The sequence below is a fragment of the Lithobates pipiens genome, unplaced genomic scaffold (genome assembly GCF_037356315.1).
Source record: "Lithobates pipiens isolate NorthernLeopardFrog02 unplaced genomic scaffold, aLitPip1_a1.2 Scaffold_19, whole genome shotgun sequence".
In the NCBI taxonomy this organism is placed as follows: Eukaryota; Metazoa; Chordata; class Amphibia; order Anura; family Ranidae; genus Lithobates; species Lithobates pipiens.
In genome coordinates this window covers 592,140,304-592,160,219 of record NW_027507764.1, presented here as the reverse complement: position 1 = coordinate 592,160,219, position 19,916 = coordinate 592,140,304, and the positions used below count along the sequence as shown (strand labels likewise).

The 19,916-nt window shown below is 45.2% G+C and overlaps 1 protein-coding gene across 2 annotated transcripts in view; it reads left to right on the top strand.

The window, feature by feature from the left end:
* The window catches only part of LOC143997783 (uncharacterized), a 99,309-nt gene that overhangs the window by 65,045 nt on the left and 14,348 nt on the right, over nucleotides 1–19,916 (top strand). For both annotated transcript variants that reach the window (XM_077493577.1, XM_077493578.1), the window contains exons 2-5: nucleotides 1,898–2,024; nucleotides 9,379–9,486; nucleotides 9,729–9,836; nucleotides 18,408–18,515. In XM_077493577.1, the coding sequence (XP_077349703.1) occupies nucleotides 1,898–2,024; nucleotides 9,379–9,486; nucleotides 9,729–9,836; nucleotides 18,408–18,515 (451 nt within the window). The remainder of the gene's footprint in view (nucleotides 1–1,897; nucleotides 2,025–9,378; nucleotides 9,487–9,728; nucleotides 9,837–18,407; nucleotides 18,516–19,916) is intronic.

The following is a 19,916-nucleotide window of genomic DNA, read 5'->3' as shown; positions in this document are numbered from 1 at the left end:
TTTCAGAGAATATAAATAACACACAAACTTTTCTTTTCACTCATGGTCAGTGTTTGACTGAAGCCATTTATTATCAGTCAACTGTGTTTACTCTTTTTATATCATAATGACAACAGAAATTACCCAAATTACCCTGATCAAAAGTTTACATACGCCAGTTCTTAATACCGTGTATTGTCCCCTTTAACATCAATGAGAGCTTGAAGTCTTCTGTGGTATTTGTGGATGAGGCTCTTTATCTTCTCAGATGCTAAAGCTGCCCATTCCTCTTGGTAAATATCCTCCATCTAACCACTATGCTGCCTTGGGCCGTCTTGCATGAACGGCACATTTGAGATCTCCCCATAGTGGTTCAATGATATTGAGGTCAGGAGACTGAGACTCCAGAACCTTCACTTTATTCTGCTGTAGCCACAGATGGACTTGGCCTTGTGTTTTGGATCATTGTCATGTTGGAATGTCCAAGTACGTCCCATGCACAGCTTCCTGGCTGATGAATAAAATGTTCCTCCAGTATTTTTTGATAACATTCTGCATTCATCTTGCCATCAATGTTGACCAACTTTCCTGTGCCTTTGTAGCTCACACATCCGTGACCCACCTCCACAGTTTCACAGTAGGGCTGGTGGACCTTTCATCATATGCCTTGTTGACTCCTCTCCAAATGTAGCGTTTATGGTTGTGGCCAAAAGGCAAAATTTTTTGTTCTCATCACTCCAAATGACTTTATGCCAGAAGGTTTGAGGTTTGTCTCTGTGCTGTTTGGCGTATTTTAAGCAGGGTTTACTTTGTGGCATTTGCGTAGTAATGGCTTTCTTCTGGTGACTCCACCATGCAGCCCATCTTTCTTCAAGTGCCTCCTTATTGTGCATCTTGAAAAGGCCACACCACATGTTTTCAGAGAGTCCTGTATTTCACCTGAAGTTATTTGTGGGTTTTTCTTTGCATCCCGAACAATTTTCCTGGCAGTTGTGGCTGAAATTTTAGTTGGTCTACCTGACCGTGGTTTGGTTTCAACAGAACCTCTCATTTTCCACTTCTTGATTAGAGTTTGAACACTGCTGATTGGCATTCTCACGTCCTTGGATATCTTTTTATATCCCGTTCCTGTTTTATACAGTTCAACTACCTTTTCCCGCAGATCCCTTGACAAAGAGTAAACACAGTTGATTGATGATAAATGGCTTCACCCAAACACTGTCCATGAGTGAGAGAAAAGTTTTTGTGTTCTTTTACTCATATTCTCTGAAAAATGGCCAAGAAATCATAAATTCTGCCCGGGTATGTAAACTTATGAGCACAACTGTACATACACATACTAGGGCCACATATATAGGAGCCAATTAACATACCGGCATGCCTCTGGAGTGTGGCAGGAAATCCACTCAAGCACAGGGAGAACATGCAAACTCCATGCAGATAGCATCATGGTTAGGATTCAAACTGACCCTAGTGTTGTAAAGCAGAAGTGCTAACCACTGTGCTGTCTATATGTTGTAGGGCTTCTTCGGTGCAGCTGCCTCGTTTATGCAGAGGTGTTGGAGAGGAGCATACGCTATGGATTTATTAAAGGGAACTTGTAAGGATGGCTGTTTTCTGCCAGAGCCCGTGTCCCCAATGAATGGAGGGTGTCCTTTCCTAATACTGAGCGGCAGCACTTGGTGATCTACCTGACCCGCATCTATTGACCCCTCTGTGGGTGAGGCCTGGACAGTGCTGGATGATTGACACCCAATGGCCTTCACTCTTTGCAGAGATATTTAGAAGGGACTTTCTGAACTTTGCGTAGCTGCACCATTTTCAGGATCGCAATAGCGCTTCTCAGCCAAAACTTTTTTAATATCCAGTATAGAAATGTTGTGCGATTCTCAGACTGATGGGCTTTCTTCTTTTCTAGATGCATGTGACGTTCAATGATGTCGCTGTGTACATGACGGAGGAGGAATGGCGGAAATTGGACCCTGGGCAGCTGCAACTATACAATGAAGTCATGAATGAAAACTATGCCAGTTTACAGTCCCTGGGTAATGATAGATCCTTCTTTTTTTTTTATTTTTATTTTTTTATTATATTTATATATATATATATATAATAATCATATTTTATTTTTTTAGATGATGTACACACATGGCCAAAAGTAAATTTTGTCTTCATGCTAATGCAGTAGCCATACTCTATCACAACACACGCATGTGCTATAACATAATAGAGTAGTGAGTACGTCTTTAGAGAGAGTAGTAGAGGAAATCTGTAGCAGTTTAGAAGTTTTTCTTAGCTGTAGGGTCAATGTTAAATGTAAAACAATTCAAAAGTATTATGCTTGTTCTGTCTTGTTCCTTCTATTAGAAGGCATTATAGTGTACAAAATGACAGCATCCCCTGAGGAAGCCCGATATAGGGGCGAAACGTTGGAAAATATCACCTTGCTGCATCGTTTATAATGCACACTGTGTTGTAATAACTTTTATGCACTTCCTTGTTCCTGTATATTTTAATGATACTTTTTATTTTTTTTTATTTATTTTTTTTACAGTATACTTGACTTAGAATATTGCACCTTTTTAAAGTCCCTATCCACCAGTGCTTCAATTTGTTCTGTGTAAAGTCCCTTTTTTGTGACCAGAACTGCAAAATACGTGGAGCTTCCACATATGGTGGAGTGTGAGATCTTTTCCCATAATGCAGTCCCTAGACCCAGGCACCGGTCATATGATGAAGGGGGTGACATCACAACTCCAACAATGGTGGTGCCCTATAGGAGGAAGGAGGTGCAAGACATTAGGCAATGCTGTTACATTGTTGTTAGCTAGTAGTACCTCTTTTGTCCCTCTTGTACTTTAATTTTGTTACTGGGCCTTTTCTGAACCACCTTCCGACAACTCAAAGTAAATATACTGCCATCGGGCGGCAAATACAGGCACAGTCGCATACATGTACATGACCAGCCGCCTTCTGGGTTTTGAGTAGTTCCAGAGGATGTGGCCAATGGCGACCTGTCCATAGAGGGCACACAGGTGCCCCCCCCCCCATCCATGCATCTGGCCCCCTGATCTACATATCAGGGGGCCAGGTGCATAGATTCCAATGGGGCGTGTGGATTTTTGAAGCACATGATTAGAGCCAGAGGCTTTAATAGGCTTCAAAAAAGGGAGGGCTCAGGGCGCAGAATAAATTTTCGCTATTTTCACACTAAAGTTCCTCCCTGCCAATCGGGAGGCAGGTTGTGAGAACTGTTTCCCCACTGGCCTAAGTGTCAAGTGATCCTATTGGATGGCTAGCGCTTAGGTGGAAGAGGATCAGTAGTACGCTGTAGGAGATGGAGGGGCGGACACAGGAGCCGCCGTTCCCCCGCACCTCTGGGAGAAGGAGAGGAGGAGATCACAGCCCGGACCTGCAGAACGCTGTGAGGAGGAGTGGACACCACACCTATGGCCGCCGCTCCCCCGCACCTCCTGGAGAAGGAGAGGAGGAGATCACAGCCCGGACCTGCAGAACGCTGTGAGGAGGAGTGGACACCACACCTATGGCCACCGCTCCCCCGCACCTCTGGGAGAAGGAGAGGAGGAGATCACAGCCTGGACCTGCAGAACGCTGTGAGGAGGAGTGGACACCGCACCTATTGCCGCCACTCCCCCGCACCTCCGGGAGAAGGAGAGGAGGAGATCACAGCCCGGACCTGCAGAACGCTGTGAGGAGGAGTGGACACCGCACCTATGGCCACCGCTCCCCCGCACCTCCGGGAGAAGGAGAGGAGGAGATCACAGCCCGGACCTGCAGAACGCTGTGAGGAGGAGTGGACACCGCACCTATGGCCACCGCTCCCCCGCACCTCCGGGAGAAGGAGAGGAGGAGATCACAGCCCGGACCTGCAGAACGCTGTGAGGAGGAGTGGACACCGCACCTATGGCCACCGCTCCCCCGCACCTCCGGGAGAAGGAGAGGAGGAGATCACAGCCCGGACCTGCAGAACGCTGTGAGGAGGAGTGGACACCGCACCTATGGCCACCGCTCCCCACATCTATGGCCGCCGCACCTCCCGGGATTAGAGCCATAGGCATCAAAAAAGGAGACCTGCAAGCACCATGGCGCTCGCAGTTCACCCAGGTGTGTTAGAACATTCGCTTTCCTAACACTGACCCGCCAATTAGGTGCTCAGGTTTTTTTTACCCGTCGCCTGATTGGCTGAAACGACAGGCGCTGTGATTGGATGCAAGGCATTCAATCGCCTATAGGATAAGACGCATGGAGAACAGCATCCGCCGCTGTTACCCCTGCCCCACCAAGACAGTGTAAGTGCCGTACAGATGACGATCAGGTGGGGGGGGGCACAGTGGCGGCATTTGATGGCACAGTGGTGGCATTTGATGGCACGGTGGGAGCGTTTGATGGGTACAGTGAGGCTGCAATTGAGGTGTGTGTGTGTGTGTGTGTGTGTGTGTGTTTGTTTGTGTGTTTGTTTGTGTGTTTGTTTGTGTGTTTGTTTGTGTGTTTGTTTGTGTGTTTGTTTGTGTGTTTGTTTGTGTGTTTGTTTGTGTGTTTGTGTGTTTGTTTGTTTGTTTTTTAAGTTTGTTTGTGCAACCCCCCCCTCCCCAAATTTTGAGCACCAGCTACCATTGATAAGGTCCTGAGTGCTTGTAATGATGCAGTGTGCTCTACCTGCCAGTTAGGAGGATAAGCCTGTTCTTTTAAGAGCTGTTTCTCCAAAGACCTCCCCAATACACTCCTATGTAGAAGACCTGGAATCAACCAGTGCAATCAATCATGGCTTCTTTCTGACAAAGTTAAAGAGCTTTTTCCAACTTTCTTCTGATCAGTGGTCTCCACACAGTTTCCTTTCTAGACCTGAGTATTGTTTCCAAAATTCCTGCATCAAATGTTCCCCACTTTAAGCAGTGGGGGTCTTGTACGTAAGGTTGCCTCCCTTTCTTGCAACAAAATATCCATCTTTTTATCTTTTATTTAAGTCTTGTACTTGTGAGGTCAGCAAACAGGCCATTCTATTTATTTAGAAAAAATACAGATAGACCTGGGGATCAAAGGCACCACATCCCAACAATACATAATTCATTCAAAAAAGAAAGGGACTTTAATCGCTTCACCCCCGGAAGATTTGGCTGCTCAATGACCAGAGCATTTTTTGCAGTTCGGCACTGCGTTGCATTAACTGACAACTGCTCGGTCGCTGTACCCAAACAAAATTGACGTCCTTTTTATTTTATTTTTTTTATACATTCTCCCCCCCCCCACCCACATAAATAGAGCTTTCTTCTTGGTAGTATTTTATCATCCCTGCGGTTTTTATTTTTTGCTTATTGTTTTATATTATAAACAAGAAAAGAGCGACAATTTGGAAAACGCACTATTTTGTACTTTTTGCTATAATATCTGCAGTTTTTTTAAAAGCACATTTTTTTTTTTTCTCAGTTTAGGACGATATGTATTCTTCTTCATATTTTTGGTAAATAAAAAATAAATTTTTATTTAATAAGCGTATAGTGATTGGTTTGCATAAAAGTTATAGCGTCTACAAAATGGGGGCTAGATTTATGGCAATTTTTTTTTTTTTTTACTAGTAATGGGGACGTGTGTCTCTCCCTCCTCCCTCTCCTCCCTCTCCCCCCCCCCCCTCTCTCTCTCTCTCTCTCCTCTCTCTCTCCTCTCCCTCTCCTCTCCCTCTCCCTCTCCCTCTCCTCTCTCTCTCTCTCTCTCTCTCTCTCTCTCTCTCTCTCTCTCTCTCTCTCTCTCTCTCTCTCTCTCTCTCTCTCTCTCTCCTCTCTCTCCCCTCTCTCTCCCCTCTCTCTCCCCTCTCTCTCCCCTCTCTCTTCTCTCTCTCTTCTCTCTCTCTCTCCCCTCTCTCTTCTCTCTCTCTTCTCTCTCTCTCTCCCCTCTCTCTTCTCTCTCTCTCTCCCCTCTCTCTTCTCTCTCTCTCTCCCCTCTCTCTTCTCTCTCTCTCTCTCAAAAAGGCCCAACAAGCAAAATCCCATAAATTTCAGTGGCGCCTGTTCACATCCGAGCATTTTGTTACCTGAAGTAATACACCTTAAAAAAAGAACATGAGCCTCTTTGCGGCAGATTACAGGTGTTTTTCTGCCTTTTTTACATTGGTGACCTGAACAAAATCGTGGCAAAAATGCGCGACTTTGAAACGCTTAGGTGTGAATGCAGCCTAAAGGTGGCAGAACACAAGTGGTATAAAATGGCTTTATTGTACATAAATGTTAAAAAAAAAAAAATGCATACAATACTGTTGAATATATTTTTAAAAATGACCAGCAAGGAAAATCCAAGCGGAATATGTTTGCAGATGGCATTCGCTCAACATGTTTCGCCAGATGGCCTTCTTCGGGAGCACTACATATTGATACAACTGAAGTTGAGAACAAGAAAAAACTGGGCATATAGCTCAGAACAACCAAGAGGAAACAACCTCAAAGAGATGAGTTTCCAATTGGTTCAGTGGGAACAGGGACTATTGCGGTATCAGAAATTAATGTGAAACAATCATTAAAACACAATTACATTTTATTATAATTTGATCCATATAAAAGATAATACAAAGACATTGCTGTAGCAGAACCACATTATTAAATCCAATCACAGGACCCAATAGGTTCAAGTTCTAAACAATTAAACGTTTTACGGAGATACAGAGATGACGCATAAATCCGACCGGTTTCGCGGTACTAAGAACACCGCTTCCTCAGGGAACGTCACTTTTATAAATCTAGTATGAAAAATATATATATATAAATATACAATAATACCATACAAAATATCAAAAGAATTTTTTACAAAAGAAAAAGGTAACAATAACAGCAGTATTAAATAGGCAATACATCAAAATTACATTAGGAGAAACAGTATTGGGTCATAACTCACCCCTGGAGCTCCCAACCCACAGCACACGAGCGACCTACTTCGAGACACCCTCAAAACAGGGTGCCCCCCCTAAGGGCGGACACGGGGGGCAAGGTGGAGAGACTCTGAACAGCGCATACAAGGACTGAAAAAAATATATAAATATATATAGATGCAATGGTCCATTTAGACGATGTTCAATAGAAAGAAATAAATGTATCAAAGACCATGGGCTGATAAAATAAAGCAGTATAAAAGAATGAGTATAGAGATAAACAGGTAAGATCTCTCATGTTGACAAAAGGCACCCAGTGAGCCATGGTCAATAAAAGCAGTGTGCACCTCAGAGGATTGTTATTATTTAAGCAAAGGACATACCCCAAATAAATTAGATAGTTAGATCAAATACTTCTAAGATGTCACCAAGTTTTCTATAGGGGATGTCCAGAGTTTCAGTTACAGATTTTTCCTGATTCAGAATAGAGGGTAAGCATAGTCAGTCAGTGACAAATCATTTAGACGAATCAAGAAAGGAGATACATGTGACTGAAACATATGTAGAGTCAGAACGAAGGGACAATACCTGAAGCTCAGAAGTCCTGCGCATTGCTCGTCTCCACACAGGCAGCGCTCTGAAGATTCAAATCTCGAGCGCGCCATTTAAACCTGAGCTATATGCCCAGTTTTTTCTTATATACGTATTGGGACGATGGTATCCTGTTGATTTTGGAGGCTTTTTGATTAACTATCGAAGTTGAGAACAAAATGGCATATGTACACTTAAATATAATATCAAATGCAATTTATACAACCATCAATTACAATAAAGCAATTGGAGGGCATTCCACCACGAAATTCCAAGGTAAAATCGATGGCAATCAAAGCAAGCCAGTTGGGCCAAAACACCTTTCTCCTCCTCCTTTCTCCTCCTCCTCGTGCTAGTACATGCATTCCTACTGTACACAGAATTTTGCCCTTTTACATGTTTGAATCCTACAATCATATATTTATTAAACTAGCTATACTGTGGATACCACTCCCCTTGCACCCCTTGGTTGGAAAGCCTCCTCATCTTTCTGGTCCTGATGGTTTTTATACCAACTTTCATTATAATTTATCCTCCTCCCTCCCTATGCTTTTTTTATATATAGGTGCTACTGATGACCGCACACTAATCGCTGTCCTTTTTTTCCAGCTAGGTTTCATTCTATGCATTGAGGTGAAAAACCTCTTGCAGTGCAGCAGCCCCCCAGTGCCCCCGTTTTTACTTGCCTGAACCTTCTTTTTCTTGCGCCGGAGACGAGCACGCCAGCTCAAGCCAGTGTCTCGTGTCCTGATTGGCTAGATTGATAGCAGCGCAGCCATTGGCTCCCGCTGCTGTCTATCAAATCCAATGACCCGGGGCCGAGTCATACATTTGGCGCCTATGGCAAGGTATCCCCCTCAGGAGAGCGCTCCTCCTAGGGCAGGGATATGCAATTAGCGGACCTCCAGCTATTGCAGAACTACAAGTCCCATGAGGCATAGCAAGACTCTGACAGCCATAAGCATGACACCCGGAGGCAGAGCCATGATGGGACTTGTAGTTTTGCAACAGCTGGAGGTCTGCTAATTGCATATCCCTGTCCTATGGGGTTATCTGATGTGGGGAGGAGCCGCAAGAGCCACCGAGGGGCCCCAGAAGAGGATGTTCGGGGCCACTCTGTGCAAAACGAGCTGCACAGTGGAAGCAAGTATGATCTGTTTGATATGTAAAAAAAAAAAAAACCTTACAATCACTTTAAGCTCCTGGCTATTAACTAGGTAGTGTTGTGTTTTTTTATTTTTTATTATGCTTTGGTTTGGCACTTTCTCATAATTTTTTCTTCACCCCTTTTTATTTAGCCTTAGTTTAGGCATTGTACTCCTTGTACAATTTCTGCATCCATTGGATCTCTCAGTGGCTGTTGCCCACACCTCAGACTGCTTTTGGTCGTCCCAAATCTCTACACGTTAGTACATTCCTGTGTCCCTCAATGGATGATAAAGAAAATGTAAGATATTTGTACTTTACCTCAATGGACTCCAGGAAAAATATTTTTACCAGGCCCTGCCCCTCTTTGCTATTGGTTTTATGTACTGCTTGCTCATAAAAATGAGGCATGATTCTTGGAGGCGGCGTTATTCAGGGGTTGGCTGAATATCTAAAGAATTACTACATTCCTGTGTCCCTTCAATGGACTCCTAGAAAAGGTTACATGTTTTATTTTCTGTAGAGCTATAAGGCAGGTGTGTTCTATAGACTAGAGAGGGTGCTCTTGAAAATGAATGACACCACATTTTATATTCGGCTTGGTGTGCCATTGTGCATTGCATTAATATGCATTTTGCCTTGTGTGTTACCACAACGTTCCTCCTGTGAACGAACCCTGATAGCATTGCTTTAATACTTTTTTGGTTTGTGGTTGGCACCGTTTTGTCTGCAAAGTGCTGTATCCATGAACCACTCTTTGACATCCAATTTTTTTTTTTTTATTACAGGACTTCCAGTCCCAGAACCTGAACTGTTACAGTGTGCCAAGCTACAGAATTGGAGGAAGAGGCCTCTCTACGAAGCTGGAGAACGGTCATATACGCCTCTCCGAACAGGTAAGGGTGGACCTGTCCTGGGAAACTCCTGTACATGCTTCTGTACATCATTTACTTGCGGTCAGCTTGGTGTGCCACTGTGTTTGCAGTAACATGGGTTTAGCCTTTTGTGTTGCCACAGCTCACCGATGTGAACAAACTCTGATGGCATTCTCTTTGGTTTGTGGTTGGCACCGTTTTGTCTGCAAAGAGCTGTATCCGTGAACCACTCTTATGACATACAATTTTTTATTTTATTTCAGGACTTCCAGTCCCAGAACCTGAACTGTTACAGCGTGCCAAGCAACAGATGTGGAGGAAGAGGCCTCTCTACGAAGCCGGAGAACGGTCGTATACACCTCTCCGAACAGGTAAGGGTGGACCTGTCCTGGGAATCTCCTGGACATCATTTACTTACAGGTACAAACATTCTGAACCCAACCAGACATTATCCTTTTAACACTACTTAAAGCGGAGTTCCACCCAAAAGTGGAACTTCCACTCATTTGTCTCTTCCGCAACCCCAGTCTACTGACTGGAATGGTACCAGGTGACTGGAGAAAAGCCAATGTAACACCTATATTTAAAAAGGGCCCAAAATACATCCCTGGGAATTACAGACCAGTTAGCCTAACATCAATAGTATGTAAACTCTTGGAGGGGATAAGGGGCTATATACAAGATTTTAGTAATGAGAACGGTATCATTAGCAGTAATCAGTATGGATTCATGAAGAATCGTTCTTGTCAAACCAATTTACTAACCTTCTATGAGGAGGTGAGTTGCCATCTAGATAAAGGAAGGCCCGTAGACATGGTGTATCTAGATAAAGGAAGGCCCGTAGATGTGGTATATCTGGATTTTGCAAAAGCATTTGACACAGTTCCCTGTAAATGTTTACTGTACAAAATAAGGTGCGTTGGCATGGACCATAGGGTGAGTACATGAATTGAAAACTGGCTACAAGGGTGAGTTCAGAGGGTGGTGATAAATGGGGAGTACTCGGAATGGTCAGGGGTGGGTAGTGGGGTTCCCCAGGGTTCTGTGCTGGGACCAATCCTATTTTTATTTTGTTCATAAATGACCTGGAGGATGGGGATGGGGTAAACAGTTCAATCTCTGTATTTGCAGACAATACTAAGCTAAGCAGGGCAATAACTTCTCAGTGGGATGTGGAAACCTTGCAAAAAGAACAAATTAATGGGGTGGGCAACTACATGGCAAATGAGGTTCAATGTAGAAAAATGTAAAATGAATTTGGGTGGCAAAAATCTGAATGCAATCTATAGACTGGGGGGAGAACCTCTGGGGGAATCTAGGATGGAAAAGGACCTGGGCGTCCTAGTAGATGATATGCTCAGCAATGCCAAGCTGCTGCTAACAAAGCAAACAAAATATTGGCATACATTAAAAAGGGATCAACTCCAGAAATAAAAGGATAATTCTCCCACTCTACAAGACTCTGGTCCGGCCGTACCTGGAGTATACTGTCCAGTTCTGGGCCCCAGTCCTCAGGATGGATGTACTGGAAATGGAGCGACTACAAAGAAGGGCAACAAAGCTAATAAAGGGTCTGGAAGATATTAGTTATGATGAAAGGTTGCGAGCTCTGAACTTATTCTCTCTGGAGAAGAGACGCCTGAGAGGGGATATGATTTTAATATACAAATACCGTACTGGTGACCCCACAATAGGGATAAAACTTTTTTGCAGAAGGGAGTTTAACAAGACTTGTGGCCACTCATTAGAAGAAAATAGGTCTTGCGTTTGACGCTATGGGCACGCTTAGGGATCCGATGGCTAAAAGAGGAAATATCCTTCTTCACAGAGCCTGGGACTCCGCCATTGGGAATCTTAAACCAGCTCTGGCCTCCACTTGTGTAGTCAGAAATTTAGAAGTATGATTGACACAAATACAAACACACTTGTTGGCAGGTACCTCTAGAGAGCAGATTCTGAAATCTTTCTCTCTCCTCTTTCGTTCAGTGGGGTTTTTGGTTGAATCTTCTGCAGAGTCGATAAGAATGACAGCTAGGACCTCAGCCTTAGTGAATTCAGCCAGAAGAAGCCTATGGCGACGCTGTCTCAAAGTCGAGCCTATGTGGTCTTCCCTTAACAGGCAATCCTCTTTTTGGCCCAGGTCTACAAGAGGCGCTGGAACGCACGTCCAATAGAAAAAAGACCTTTCCAGAGAATAAGAAAAAGCAGACGGCCAGAGTTTTTTTTTTTTTTTTTTTTCGTGGCCAAAGTCAACAACCCGCCAAGCCACAGTGACTTGTGTCTCCCAGTGGGAAGAAGATTGAGGACTTTTCTCCCACAGTGGACAGCATTCACCTCAAGTCCATTCAACCTGGACCTAGTGACCAATGGGTACATGCTGGAATTTTCTTGCCAGCCACCAGAGTGATTATTGGTCGCCTTCCCTCCCCAAGATCGGGTAAAAGTGAGGGCCCTGGGTCTCCAAATTGGAGACTCGTTAGATCAAGAGGTCCTCATCCCGGTTCCTCGGTTGGATCAAGGCAAGGGATTTTATTCCCATATATTTGTCATCAAAAAGCCGCCAGGAAAATATCGGCTTATGAACCTCTGGTCTCTAAACCGTTCGATCGGGTACTAGCACTGCTGGCTCCGCTAAGGTTAAAGGCGATAACTTTTATCCCTTACCTGGACGACCACCTAGTGGAGGCGGAGTCATACCAAAAGTTATTAACGGATCTCCAGACTGTACAGGACTTCCTTCAATCTCTGGGCTGGTTAATAAACAAAGAAGTCTTCCTTAATTCCGGCCCAGAAAGTGACATATCTGGGGTACGAATTTTGCTCATTAGACCAAAAAGTTTTTCTCCCGCAGGAAAATGTCTCAAAAATGTATGCAAACAATCAGTCTCACTGAGAGAGGTTTCAAGAGCAGTGGGTCTGATGACTTCTTGCTTTCCCGCAGTGCCATGGGCCAGGACCTGAGAGGGAGACGGAAGTTTCCTGGAATCAAGATCCTTGTTACCCTCCAGGGTAAAAAGAAGCTTGTGGTGGAGGACACACCTGCACCTAACGAGGTCTACCATGGTCCATTCCTATATCTCAGAGGATCACAACGGATGCAAGTTCTTGGGGATGGGGAGCCCACCTCAGCAACACAATAGCACAGGGAGAATGGTCCTCAAGGGACGCAAGAGCTTCATCGAATCAGAAGGAGCTTCTAGGGGTTCAGAGAGCCTTGCAGGCATTTCAGATGAAAATCGGGGGTCACAATCTCCAGATTCTATCCGACAATATCGCTACTGTTGCGTACCTCAACAAACAGGGAGGTACGTGGGGTCGGATACTTTCATCTATCGCCCAGGAGATTTTATCATGGGCAGAAGGGAATCTAGCCTCAATTACAGCAGTGCACCTGAAGGGGGCACAAAACTGTCTGGCAGATTATCTCAGCCACTACCGGGTATGTCAAGACAATTGGTCCCTTCATCCCAAAATCTTTGCGGGTCTCACTGACAGATGGGGATGTCCCAAAGCGGACCTGTTCGCAGATCAGAACAGTCGCAAGACAGAAGTTCTTTTCTCTGAACCCAGCGGATCGATCATTGGGGATTGATGCTCAGCGAATGCATGGCCATTTGGCCTCTGTTACACCTTCCCGCCGATCAGGCCAATTCCGGAAGTCCTCTGGAAGTTTCTTCTAGAAGAAACAGATCTTATGGTTTTCCCTGTTACAGACTCTGGTCTCAGCCTCCATTGAGTCTTCCGAAGAAAGAAGACTTATTATCGCAGGGTCCCGTGTCCACAGGGGGTTTCCTTAAGCGCCTAGGGGGTTCTCTGACAAAGTAGTCAAGACCCTGGTAAATTGCAGAAAACCAGTCACTAGAGCCATATATTCCAAGGTTTGGAAGAAATTTAACTCGTGGTTATCTGAAAATGAAAGATTAACTCATGATGTTACTTCAATTTTGGAATTTTTGCAAGAGGGTGTCGACAAAGGTCTTTCAGTTAGTACCTTTAAAGGTACAGGCGGCAGCTATCAGTGTTTTTCTCCAATTTTCTCTCTTGAAAAATCCCACTATAGCTAGATTCTTCAAATCCATTTCTAGGTCCAGGCCAGTAGTGGTTAGAAGTTGTCCAACCTGGGACCTGTGCCTGGTGCTTCAAACTCTTATTTGCCTTTAAAAACAATTTTTCTTGTGGCAATTACCCCAGCTCATAGGGTAAGTGAGTTACAGGCCCTATCAGTGAGGGAGCCACTAAACCCAATTTTTGAGGATTGGGTTGTTTTGAAAACTATTCCAGGATTTCTGCCTAAAGTGGCCAGTACATTCCACAGATCTTGTAGTTCGCCAAAGGGTGACCAAGAAAGGAAAATTTAGTCTTTTAGGCGGGAGAAGAATTCTTCTCGTCTACCTTGAGGTCACCAAGACCTTTAGAAAAACAGATGCCTTGTTTGTCCTCTTTTTCAGGAGCGCACAAGGAAAGAGTGCATCTAAAGCCACCTTGGCTAGACGGATAAACCAAACTATTTCTGAAACTTAGGGAAGTTCTCCCGCCTTCTGTCACTGTGCACTCAACAAGAGCCTTGTCTGCGTCTTGGGCTGAGAGGGCTGGAGCCTCACCGGAACAAATTTTCAGGGCTGCCACATGGTCCAGTTTTTTTTTTAATTTTTTTTTTTTTTTTTTTTAACCTTCATTAAACCTTATCGCCTGGATCTCCTATCTGCTCGGGAGCAGGCGTTTGGTCGTTAGGTCCTTCAGGCAATTGACCCTCCCAAGACTGGTAAGTTCTGGCTCATCATCTCATAGGTTGTCCTGGAAGACGCTTGGAGAACAGCTGAGTTAGACTTACCGGTAACTCCTTTTCTGAAAGTCTTTCAGGACAGCAGGATTCCCACCCAGTTTTCTTGAAGTTATGTGTATTATGCAAATGTTTTACAGGGACATCCTACGGTTCTCGAATACTGACATGAGGCCTGGAGGGTTAGGGGGCTCCTGACTCCTAACTCCTAACTCTGAAGCTTCAATGCAGGAAAAGCTGTTCCTTTTCCATTTCTATTATTATTGTTATTTCTAATATTTGTTTATGGTCTATTCAGAGATGAAGAATTCTTAGACAGGTTTGGGCATCAGAAAACCCCCAAAAAAACATTAAGCTAGCTTCCGTAAAAGCCTGCCTCTAACCACTATGTGTTTTTACTAGTGTCTTTTGAGGCTGGATGCCTTTTTCCTCAGCTCTACTATGAGAAACACAACTACAATTTGCCTTTTTTTATTTTATATTTTTTCCTTTCGGATACTCAATTGATGTTATTTCTTCAGTGACTTTAACCAGTTGCCTCCCACCCACCGTCAAATGACGGGGCGGTGCCACTCTTGTTCTGGGACGACGTCCTAGGATGGTGTCCCAGAAACGCCGCTCTCGGGCGCACGGCAATCGCGGCCACACTGTTTTTTGCTAGGATACAGCGCGACCCCGATCTCTGTAAAGAGCCACATCTGCGGCTCTTTAACCATGTGATTGGCTGTGTCCAATCACAGCCAGTCACATGTAAACTCGGAGATGCCAGTAATTGGGGAGATGGAGTGTGTAGCAAGGATAGCCGATCAGCGGCATCTCCTCGCAGGGGGCAACAAAACATGTCATCAGGGCACTGATCATCAGTGCCCTAATTACATTATAGCGCCAACAGTGTCGCCAATCAGTGCCCACAACTGCCACTAATCGGTACCCATTAGTGACACCAGTCAATGCTGCCTATCAGTGCTGCCCATCACTGATGTCCGTCAATGCCCATCAGTGTCACCCATCAGGGCCCATCAGTACCGCCTATCCATGCTGCCTATCAGTGCCCATAAGTGCGGCATATTAGTGCCGCCTCATTAGTGCCACCTCGTCAATGCCCACCAGTTCAGCCTATCGGTGCCGCCTCATCAGCGCACATCAGTGAAGGAGAAAAATGACTTTAGTTACAAAATTTACTGACAGAAACTAAGTAAAGAAATTTAATTAAATTAGTTTTTTTAGTAAGGTGTGTTTTTTTACAAAAAAAAAAAAAAAAAGATAAAAAAAAAAACAGCAGTGATTAAACACCACCAAAAGAGAGCTATCTTTGTGTGAAGAAAATGATAAAAATTTAATTTGGGTACAGTGTAACACGACCGCACAATTGTCATTCAAAGTGCGACAGTGCTGAAAGCTGAAAAATGGCCTGGGCAGGAAGGGGGGTGTAAGTGCCCTGTAGGCAAGTGGTTAAAGTCTTTAGGAAACTGCTTGAGCTCATCTCTACCCACAAGCTTTCCAGATCAGAGCATTCTCAGCAAAAGCTTTGGATGCTGTGCCCTGAGCCCGGTGAACTGAAGATTGCAGGTTTAGTCTGGGATGTGACTTTGGGGCACTGGGGTCTGCATCGTGGTGCTTTCCAGACCTCTATACTATGTTAGCTGCAGAGTGCTCTCCAGGTCCAGACCTGTGGAACAGCTAGTGTGACCCAGTCTGACCCAGAGGGAGCACGAGTGCCGCTGCCCCCCATCCATACGCTGTAGTAGATGGAGCCACCACTCCCTGCACCTCTGGGAGAGGAGGAGATCACAGCCTGGACCTGCAGTATGCTGTGAGGAGGAGCGGACACCGCACCTATGGCCTCCACTCCCCGCACCTCCTGGGAGGAGGAGAGGATGTCAGAGCCATGATTGGGCAAGTGACGGGGCCACCGGTGGGGGGGGGGGGGGGTTGTGCTGGCAGTGCTTTCCCCCCCCCCCCCCCCCCCCCCAATGAAAAACCCACCAGCCGCAACTGATTGTGGTGCTTTCCAGACCTCTATACTATGTTACTCTGTTAGCTGCAGTGTGCTCTCCAGGTTCAGAGCCATAAAACAACCTTAGTCTATAAAAACTCTATGTAATCCTTAGTGCAATTCAAGCTGAAGTAGGGTGCTACTTCACAGTTAGCACCTTATTCAGTGGCAATGTAAAATTCCTGATACCGCTATGTAACCATTTTGGTTAAACCATGGAGAACTTGGCACTGACATCATCTGCTAGATGAAGCGTTTTCAAGTGTTTTTTTTTTTTTTTTTTTTCCCACCACTCAGCCTAAAGTAAGCACCTTCCTGTTGCTGCTCCTGATTTTGGGACCCCTTGTGGATCATTCGGTCTCCGGTTCTGTTCCACAACCCACCAACAGTGACTTGGTCACCTACTGTGACCCTAATCGGGATCTGTGAGTACTTAAGCCTTTACCTCAATTTGAGCCTAACTGTTCTCTGTTACACCGCGCAACATGGCTTTTCAAAGGCACAGAAAGGACAGTCTCACTGCAATGGGTGACCTCAACCCATACTCCTCCATTGCTGATAGGGGGGATTTCCAGGTTACACCCAGAAGGGACTAACGCTTGCAACATAGATCCTGGGAAACCCACTTACTACAGGGACATCCTCATTGGAGTCTCATACAGTTCTATAGCATAAGACCCTACCATACACTCCACAGCGTACGTCTACAAGACCATTAACATTAACTCTGGATTTCTCGATTTGTGCATAAAGAACGCAGCAATTCTTCCACAAAAGAATCAAATTCTGACCCTACTGCACCTCCACTTCCTGGGTGTGCATGAGGCCCCTATTACCAACTCGGATTCAGTCTTTACTATATGTCTGCAAGATCTTTTAACATCCATTTTGTATTTATTGGTTTGTGTACAAAGAATGGAGCAATCTGCTTGCAGGAGTTCTAAGTACACTTTGGTGCCCTTCGCAAAAGAATCCAAGTTTGACCCTACTGGACTGCCATACCTAGGTGTGCACGAGGCCCCTATTACCAGTTCTAATTCAGTCTTTACAGCCCTATTTCAGCAAGATGCGTATTACCCTGAGTCCTGAATACTTGTAATGATGCAGTGTGCGCTACCCGCCAGTTAAGAGGATAAGCTTGCTCTTCTAAGCCATGGGGTCTTTTAAGAACTGTTGGTCCAAAGACCTCTCCAATACACTCTATGTGAGACCTGGAATCAGCCAGTGGAATAATGGCTTCTTCCTGACAATGTTGAGGAGCTTTTTCCAACTTTCCGCAGTCCGGCCACCTTTTCCCCCGCAGTGAAGGGTTATGTATCCTAGGTCCTACCTTGAGCAAGTACTCTTCTATTAGGTACAGCCTTCATGTATGGACCACCCTCTTCCTGAACCTCAGGGTTCCACCTAAGCTCCTGGCTATTAAGAAGGTTTTTTTTTGGTTTGGCAATTTCCCATATTTTTCTTTACACCTTAGTTTAGGCATTGTATAATTTCCGCATCCATTGGATCTCTCAGTGGCTATTGCCCACATCTCAGACTGCTTTTGGTTGTCCCAAATGTCTACACGTTACTACGTTTCCAGTGTCCCTCAATGGATGATGATAGAAATTTTAAGATATTTGTACTTTACCTCAATGGATTCCAGGAAAAATATTTTTTTACCAGGCCCTGCCCCTCTTTGCTATTGGCCTTATGTACTGCTTGCTCATAAATGAGGCATGATTTTTGGAGGCGGAGTTTTTCAGGGGTTGGCTTAATGCTTTTTTTAATTTGCCAATGTCCAAACCTCCTGAAGGCAACAGTATAACCCAAATATCTAAGAATTGCTACATTCCTGTGTCCCTTCAATGGACTCCTAGAAAAGGTTACAAAAAAAACGTGTTTTCTTTTCTGCAGCGCACATGGTACTCTGTAGAGCTATAACGCCGGTGTGTTCTATAGATAAGAGGGTGCTCTTGTATATCAAGGATACCACATCTTGCAGTCGGCTTGGTGTGCCACTGTGTTTGCAGTAACATGGGTTTAGCCTTTTGTGTTGCCACAGCGCACCGATGTGAACAAACTCTGATGGCATTCTCTTTGGTTTGTGGTTGGCACTGTTTTGTCTGCAAAGAGCTGTATCCGTGAACCACTCTTATGACATACAATTTTTTTATTTTATTTCAGGACTTCCAGTCCCAGAACCTGAACTGTTACAGCGTGCCAAGCAACAGATGTGGAGGAAGAGGCCTCTCTACGAAGCTGGAGAACGGTCGTATACACCTCTCCAAACAGGTAAGGGTGGACCTGTCCTGGGAAACTCCTGAAACTCCTGAACATCATTTACTTACAGGTACAAACATTCTGAACCCGACCAGAAACAATACTTTTAACCCTACTTAGAGTGGAGTTCCACCCAAAAGTGGCACTTCTACTCTTTTGTCTCCTCCCCCCTTCCAGTGCCCCTTTGGCACCTTTTGGGGGGGATCCTGGGGTATCCTGTCCCCATTTCTGGGAGACTAGGCCACGGGGAATTACGTCAGTAGCTCGGCTCCTACCTCATCCTTCCCCCCCTCCGCCGGGGCCAGTAGGAGGGCACAGCAGTGCCTCACGCATGCACAGTAGGGACTCGGCATGAAGCCATGTTGCTGCACTGCTGGGTTCCCTTACCCTCAATGGCGGCAGCAGCACCCGACAGCTGATCGCAACATCAGCTGCTTGCCCCTGACGCTGCTGGCCGTAGGCTGGCCCCTGGCGCTGCTGGCCGTAGGCTGGCCCCTGGCGCTGCTGGCCGTAGGCTGGCCCCTGGCGCTGCTGGCCGTAGGCTGGCCCCTGCCGCTGCTGGCCGTAGGCTGGCCCCTGCCGCTGCTGGCCGTAGGCTGGCCCCTGCCGCTGCTGGCCCCTGACCCTCAGCGTAACCTCATCATTCACATTTATACAAAAAATGTTATGTGCTTTGTCCCCCGCCCCCGAAAATAATTGCATGACCTGAAAAATTGCAACACCCACCATTTTATTCTCTAGGGCAGTAATGGCGAACCTTGGCACCCCAGATGTTTTGGAACTACATTTTCCATGATGCTTATGCACTGTGCAATGTAGCTGAGCATCATGGGAAATGTAGTTCCAAAACATCTGGGGTGCCAAGGTTCGCCATTGCTGCTCTAGGGCAAGTGCCTCAAACTGGCGGACCCATGAGGCATTGCAAGGCTGATGGTTACAAGCATGACTCCCACACGCAGAGGCATGATGGGACTTGTAGTTTCGCAACAGCTGGAGGGCTGCCAGTTTGAGACCCCCCCCCCTGCTCTAGGGGAACAAAAGGGAAGGATACCAAATAGGTACCAACAGGTCGGACTTTTAAGGCATGGAAACAAATGAGAAAATGGCAAAAGAATATAGTTTATTAATGAAAAAATACATAATATCATAACCGTGTTCAAAATATATTAAAAATCATAGGACGTTATACATTTGTACATTGAGCCCTTGTGCGTCGCGTCTACGCGTTTCGCCATAAAGGCTTCTTCGGGACACGCAAAAAGGTTCAAGAAAGAGCAGGATAAATATCACTATCTGAAATGAGATATATATATTAAAATTAAAATTCAAAGCATATACACAGAAAACTTTACATTGTATGTTACATTTACATTGTGACGTTTGTACTTGAGGTGCAGCCCATTTTGAAGGTAT